The 7,785-nt window shown below is 36.0% G+C and overlaps 1 protein-coding gene across 1 annotated transcript; it reads left to right on the forward strand.

Moving 5' to 3' along the window:
* Positions 1-4,992: 4,992 nt before the first annotated feature.
* On the forward strand, positions 4,993-5,972 carry LOC132602659 (uncharacterized). The gene is made up of 2 exons (XM_060315457.1): positions 4,993-5,153; positions 5,533-5,972. The coding sequence occupies exons 1-2, from the start codon at positions 5,108-5,110 to the stop codon at positions 5,853-5,855; spliced, it is 369 nt and encodes a 122-aa protein (XP_060171440.1). The 5' UTR covers positions 4,993-5,107; the 3' UTR covers positions 5,856-5,972.
* The last annotated feature ends 1,813 nt before the right edge of the window (positions 5,973-7,785 follow it).

Here is a 7,785-nt window from a genome sequence, read left to right on the forward strand (position 1 = left end):
GTAGGCCGGGTATTGGGCTGGGTGAATGAGGGCTGATGAAATTAAAATATGGGCTAATGATATTGGGCTGGCTATTAACGGGTAGGGTACTATTTTAGGTGACAATGGGCTTCTAATTCTAAATATAAACCTATATTAATTAATTATATGCCAACGCGTGTTAAAATATTATCTGATATAAAAGTACGTATTTATTAGTAATCAGATAAAAATAAAATTATATGACGTCGTAATAGCCGTGCAATATTTTGAAAGTCAACAGTAAATAAAATGCTGTTATTTAGTTGTGCGGAAATAAATACGATGCGTGTGCACAATGCGGTAAAAATGCTGAAACGATTATAATGCAAATTATGATAATACTGGTAATAATAATAACAACAACAAAAACAATAATAATAATAATAATAATGATAACAATAATAATAATAATAATAATAATAATAATAATAATAATAATAAAAAAAAATAACAGCTAGTGACTGCAATAGAATAAAGAAACTCCGGTATTAATAAAAGCTAATAATTGTAGTAAAGTATAAATGATTATTTTTTAAAGTTTGCCCAAGAAATATTAGGAGCGCAAATAAATATTTGGAGGAAGGCGGGACAAAATTGGATGTCAACAACGATCATGTCAACGTGTAGAAGACAAGGCAGCAAAAGTTGACGGTGAATTGGTGGGATATTTGAAGGTGGACAATGGATAAAGAGCACCCATACTATGACATCTCATGAGAGCCATCCCCGCCCGAAAATCCTTCACAGAAAACCCATAAGGATCAAATTCAACACTTACAGAGTTATCAGTAGTAAATTTACGAACCGATATTAAATTCTTTATGAGTTTTGGCGCATGAAGGACATTGTTTAACAATAAAGCAGGGTTCGGGGGAGGCAATTTAGCATGACCACAACCTCGAATTGGAATTGAATTACCATTACCAACAACAATGCCAGTACTATGATTGCTCAAATTAAAATAAGACGAGAGAGTACCTTTTGTGGATGTCATATGGGATGTGGCGCCGGTATCCATATACCAATTCGGATCGGGTTGGTTCAACGTCATCGTGTGCATGGCCGATTCAATATCAGTCGGAGTCCATTGCGTCGGTGGGCCCGCGGCTGCATACGCCTGCTGCTGTGGTCGCGAGCCCAAAATTCCAGGTTGGGCCAGCGATCTCGGGCCAGACGAAGAAGATGGCGGCTGCCACTACTGCTGTGGCCGAGCCCACTGCGTGGTAGGATACGGGCAAGGGGGAGCCCACTGAGGCATCCATCCCCACTGCCACGGTGAGGAGGGCTGTTGCCACTGCTGCTGGTCACCTGAGGGGCGTCCTCCACGGCGTCGGCTGCCACTGCCGCCGCCAGAACCACGACCACCGCCGTTATTATTCCCGCCGCTAGAGCCACGTTTTTTGTTGTTATTTTTGCCCCGATGATGGTGAGAACGACCAGAATTTTCCAAAGGAGTAGAGTCATCAAACTCACGTTTGGAATTAGCCACCATAGCCGCGGGCGAGTCATCATGCATTTCAGCCAACGCCTTTTCCTCAAGGCACAAACTTGACCGAGCTTCGGAGAATGGTGGAAGAGGCTTACTTTGGCGGATGTAGGTACCCACATTCTTGTATGCCTTGGTGAGTCCAGCGACCAGTTGGAGAACGAGGCAGTTGTCGGTCACCGGAGCCCCCCCACGGTCATCGGCCAAGGTCTTGAGACGTTGGCAATACGCCGAAGCGTTTGGAAAATCCCGCATCTTGACATGAGAGAAATCATGTTCCAATGCAACGGCACGGGAGTTTTTGTTGTCTTGAAAAAGATTACGGAGGCGATCCCAGGCCTCCTTTGCCGATAGGTCTTCTTCGATGATCGTATGCAATAAGTCAGTGGAGATGGTTGCATACACCCATTGAAGTACCGTGGCATCCAAAGTGGACCACAACTCCTTTTCGTCGTCGGTGGTAGGAGCCTTCTCCTTTCCGGTCGGCAGAATGTGGGAAAGGACACGGTGAGACCGGGCATGAAGTTTGAATAATTCGGCCCAAGCCGAATAATGATCTGTTTCCATCTCAAGAATGATTGGGATGTGATTCTTGATGTTGGAGACAGCCAAAGCAGGATGGAACTTGGTGTCTGCCATTGATGGAAGGCAAGCAAGTGGACGAAAATCGAAGAAGAAGACGACGTCGGGAAAAGGAGGTATAGGACGTCGGAGAATTAGGGCAGCGGAAGAGAAGGAAAAGAAACCCTAGTATCTGATACCATGAAAGAGATTAATTCCGTGATCATTCTCATTGATTGAGTTGGTAAATATACCATAGTTACAATGTCCTATTAGGATACAAACTATACTAACCTAAAATAGAAGATTTACAAAATATTCTTTTACTACATATTTACACTAATTATCACTTTTGTTATCTCAATTTATGTGATATTTTTCGTTTTTTAAATTTGATGAAAACTCAATAACACAATTATTTATTGTTCGCATGCTTTAGTTTATTTGTAAAACATGTAGCAGTAAAGAGGTGTGCTTTAAATACACGTTAAAAAGGACGAATTAGATAAAGAGAGAGATAAAAAATATTATTACTATGTAAACGAAGAGTTTGAGAGTAAACATTAGAATATGTTATATAAAAGGGTTGCTCAGATTCGACGAATACGTCATAGTTTTGAATAAATATAGGGTTGCTCTTGATTGGTTTGGTTTCTCTTTATCTTTGTGGCCCACGTTTTTTTTTTTTGGAGCCCCATTAGATTTCGATTTGCGTCGTGTAAAGTTCATTCAAGAGAAGCGCTACCTATCAAGAATTTTTTTATATTCAAAACTCAAACTCAAAACCTCTAATTAATGGATCGGAGGACCATGTTCATTCAGTTTTATTAAATAGTGCAAATCTTGGTTCAAGTAAGCAAACTCCAACGGTTTCTTTATTGAAGACGTTTACAGTTGGCCTTTGTTCGTTACATCTATCCAAACACTTAACGCCACATCACTTGTTCAAACCAACCATAATTGGAAGAAATAAAAAAGAATTTCCAGGAATATCATAATTAGTACCACCTCCATCCTAACTTTGTGTGGTACATTTTATTGGACATAAAATTTAAGCAAGAAATAAAGACTTTGACATTTGGTCTGAAAATAAGTTATAAGTGTCTGAGACCTGAGTGACGATAAATCATTTTATTAAGAAGTTTTAAAACAAAATTGTTCTAAGGTAAAAAGATACCGTTCATTTTTTTTTTTTTTTTGAGAAAGACTAAAAAAAAAAGTTATCACGTAAATTAGGACAGAGAAAAAAATCAACCTTTTGCAATAATCCAAAACAAATTATTCACTAAATTTTAAGTTTATTATATCATCATATGCCATACTAGATCTAAGTAAATAGGGAAAGCAAACACACATATGCCACTCTAACGCCTTACGCTTTTGTATGAAATGATCACACACTTAGTATATTCAAACTGAGGAAACGTGAAGATTAACTAAAGATGGAGAGTATACATAGTTGACGTACGGTACACTACTGAAATATACTATATATTTAAAACAATAGAAGTTGCACCAATAATATAATACAGATGCACATAAATCCCTCGCATTATTTCGCGTTCAAGACTTAATTCCTTTATGTGAAATATAACAATGAGATGCTGTCTGCTAGAATTATAATAGACTCGATCGAGAATTTTTAAATGGTAAAGCAGTACTATAAATCTTCCAAATTTCATTTCAATTTGATACATGTTCAGAAAAGATCTAAAAATCAATTAAACTGGACCATAAATTGGCAGTCACATAACTTTGAAACCAAAAAATATAATATGTGTATGAATATAAGGTGACTCTCACTAGTAAAGGCTGTGGTGCAGCGAATGGAGCTACTCCTTCCTTAACTAGATGTCTCGATTTCGAGTTCTGAGTATGAAAAAATCCTTGGTAGGAAGCGCTTCCCTCAAATTAATAGATCCTAAGTGACACGAATCTGAATTAATCGGGTTCGAATCTGAATACCGAACATCGAATGAAAAAAAAAGTGACTCGAAAAAAAAGAATGAGGACAAACGATGAAGATGGACATATGTATATTAAGATCAATTTTATCATTGTAAAGAATTCCGTTCTTAATTATAAGATTACCTTAATATAGAAGGGGCCTATATACGTGGTAATAGACATTTGCAGACTCATGCTGCTAAATATTTTCATACCTTCATTGTGAACTTGATCATCTCAAAATTCCAGAAATATGTACCCAATGCATGATTATAAAATTTTTAGAAATATAATTTTAACACAATTATTGGTGATTAAAATAAAAAAAATCCCCAGTAATTAATACTGAACTTCACATGCCACGTTTCCCTCACTGGTCTCATCATGATCACCAGCTTCAGCACAAGTTAAATTTTCACATCCTTATCCTTACAAGTTACGAGATATCATTATTTGTTACTTATAACATTTAAAATTAATTCTTCTTTGGACGTGCCTCCTCATGAGTAAAGCCGCAATTAAAATAAAACCCAGCGATGAAAAAATAAAAGCCGCCAATAAAGTAACGTATTTTATGACACTAATCAATAGAATATTGTGCTATACTTTTGAATCAAACATTAATTCTTAATCCCTCCGTTCACTTTTATTTGTTCACTTTGAACTTTTCATCTTATTTAAGAAATAATAAATAAAGTACATAATTTACTAATATACTCATATTAATTGGTGCATATTTTTATCGAATTTAAAAAATGATTTGAAGTGAGTAGTTAATACTATAAGTAAAATAGAAAAAAAAAATTATTTTATCTTGATATGATAAAAGTGACAAGTAAAAGTGAAAATCTATTTTGAATACTGAACAAGTAAAAATGAACGGAAGAAGTATTTCTTAATAATAAAAGTGAGCCATCTTTTGGATGGTTTATATAGCAGCTGCCAGAGAGAGAGTGCATGGGACACTAGCAGTGGATATATACAAAAGATTTAAAAGAATATTTTTTTTTATATTTAAACAATTTAAAAGCCCTTGCCTTTCATCAACCAAGAAAATGAACTCACACAATTAGCTCTTCAAACTCTGTAAACATGGCCAACAAGTTCTTATTTTGTGTTCTCCTTATCACACTCACTGGTCTGTGACTTCTATTATATCCATTAGTCTTTTTATAAAATATATTCCATTCATTTCAATTTATGTTTTTTATTTTAATTTTTAAAAATATTTTATATTTAGTGGAGTAACTTTTTAATGTCAACATCTCACCTAGCATCTGATAGCACTTTGATATATATATATATATATATATATATATATATATATATATATATATATTGTACACATATTTAATTTTAGATTGCATGATTCAAAAAAAATCTTTATTCTCTTAAATTCTGTGTCCGACCAAATTAATAAAATACACAAGTTGAAATGGAAGGAGTAATTATATATATTTCTACTTAGTATATAATTTGTAATAATTTGATTGATCATGTTATGTTATGTTATGCAGTTAATTTTTTTTGGTCCTCAAACACTCAAGTGATGGCTCTGCGAGACCTACCTTTATCAGAAGAAGTACAAGTGATTGAGCAGGTTGTACAACTCCGAGGAGGAAAGCGTTGTTTCTCCACTTGCTATTCTCTCATGCAGAATGCGCTAAGCCGTGTACTCTATGCAGGAAGGCGAGACCTCATTATGACCCTGAAAGGAAATGCTTTAAGCCAAGGTGATCCATTTATTCAATCTCATATCATAAAATGTCTTCTATATGTATTTTATTTTCTTCCTGCATCTTCTGAGCTTTGTGTCGTTTATAAAAGAACTAGTTGGTGATGACCCTTGTCGTTATATATGGCCCCAATGTTATAAAGTTGGAATGATGATATAATGGTTGTATTTGCTTTAATGTGAAAGTGCCTAAGTCTTTTTTATTGAAAACTCAGCTTTGATACCTCCTAAAGTGGGCAGAATAGGAGAAGAAGAACTAGTGTCAAAGCTCCCTAAGGCCATATCTTGTTCCACGAGCATGGGGATGAGATGAAACTTCATGGAGGAGTGAAGGAAGTCAAGAGAAAGAGTTAGGAACAGACGGCGCCTCAATTGGAGTTCGAATCATTGAGAAAGGCCAAGTGTGATTCACGGGCAGAATCATGTCTAGTGCTAAAACTTGGGCTTTTCTTCTTATAGCACATATAAGGGGGGCACAGGTGTCTCAGCTCAACCAGCCTCCCCCGTGCGTGCCACCATCAAGCCGCACCAAGTGAGCAACCTTGAGGACCAACCTCAAGGGCCTGCATAGGCATCCCCAAAGGGTCCTAGGTATCCATACGAGCTACGCAACTCTATGGGCGGCGCTCGGCCACAGGCCAGCGTTGGGCGCCCAACGAGGGCCGGAGGCTTGACGTATGGACCGACCATGTCCCACGGGATATCCTTGGGAATGAGAAAGCCCTCCGCGCTGATTGAACACTCGAGGAACCAAGAAGAAGAGAGGATTTTTAGTGTCTTATTTGACAAGAGACATCTGAACCTGTATATACAGGTATACAACAACTAAAGGTCAAAATCATAATCGCCTACATTCGGAAAATAAAGATTGCCATTAAACTTTTAATTATTAATAATGAACGAAAATAAAGGCTGTCATTAGTTTAATCTTGAGTAATGAGCTTTGACCGACTTTTAATTCTGGGGGATGAAGGGTTCTACCTCACGTATATCTCATGCGCAGAGAGGATGGCAAATCGATATTTTTCATGTGTGCGAAATCACTTCTTTTTTCTAGCTGTTTACAAGCCGAATAATGCACAACTCAATATAAGGAGAAAGAAAGTTCTTTCCACAATCTCTTACACATAAGATGAGGATGAATACAAGAAAATATTTTGACTTTGCATAATTAAAACAAGGAGAACAACGGCAAATAAGAGAATAACTCCAACGTCATCTGCTCAGTTAAATAACTAATAGTCACCACTCCAAAATTTTAACATGAGACGTTTTGGGGCACCTACAAAAAACAAGTTCACGCTAATCAATTAAAAGAAGTTAGAAATTGTAAAAGAGGCCAAAACTGAATCCATTTTGCTTTGTTTTCACATTGGAAGAAAAATATTGTAAAGGAGAATTGTAGTACTTTCAGCTGAATATCAATAGAGCAAGACGTAAAATATATAGGACAATCAGTATTCACATGGAGAATTCGGCAATCACAATGGAATGAGTACTATGATTGGTGATTAAAAATAGAAATACGTGGAGTATTACGCTAGAAGATTTATATATATACACACACTAAAATTGTAAAAGATATTTAGTAAAAGATAGAGTAGTAATAACACGTTTGAACTAATATTTTTGTAATGATAACAATACTAAATATTGGACACATTAAGCTTAAAGTCAATCTTCTTAATTAGGTTCATCCACCCCCTTCTTTCTTAATTAAAATAAGATAGAGTAGTAATAACACGTTTGAACTAATATTTTTTTAATGATAACAATACTAAATATTGGACACATTAAGCTTAAAGTCAATCTTCTTAATTAGGTTCATCCACCCCCTTCTTTCTTAATTAAACAAAAGCATCTGTATTAGGAGGGGAAGAAAAAGTGCCTCCACCATAAACCGCCACTAAAAATAGAACTTGTAGATATCTAAATATAATAAATTTAATAATTCAGACAAGTTATCCAGAATCCATAAATTTTCAATTTTGAGTACTCTGGCTCTGCTTTGATGGAGCTGACAACTTGTGCTATA

This window comes from Lycium barbarum, chromosome 7 (assembly GCF_019175385.1).
Source record: "Lycium barbarum isolate Lr01 chromosome 7, ASM1917538v2, whole genome shotgun sequence".
NCBI lineage: Eukaryota > Viridiplantae > Streptophyta > Magnoliopsida > Solanales > Solanaceae > Lycium > Lycium barbarum.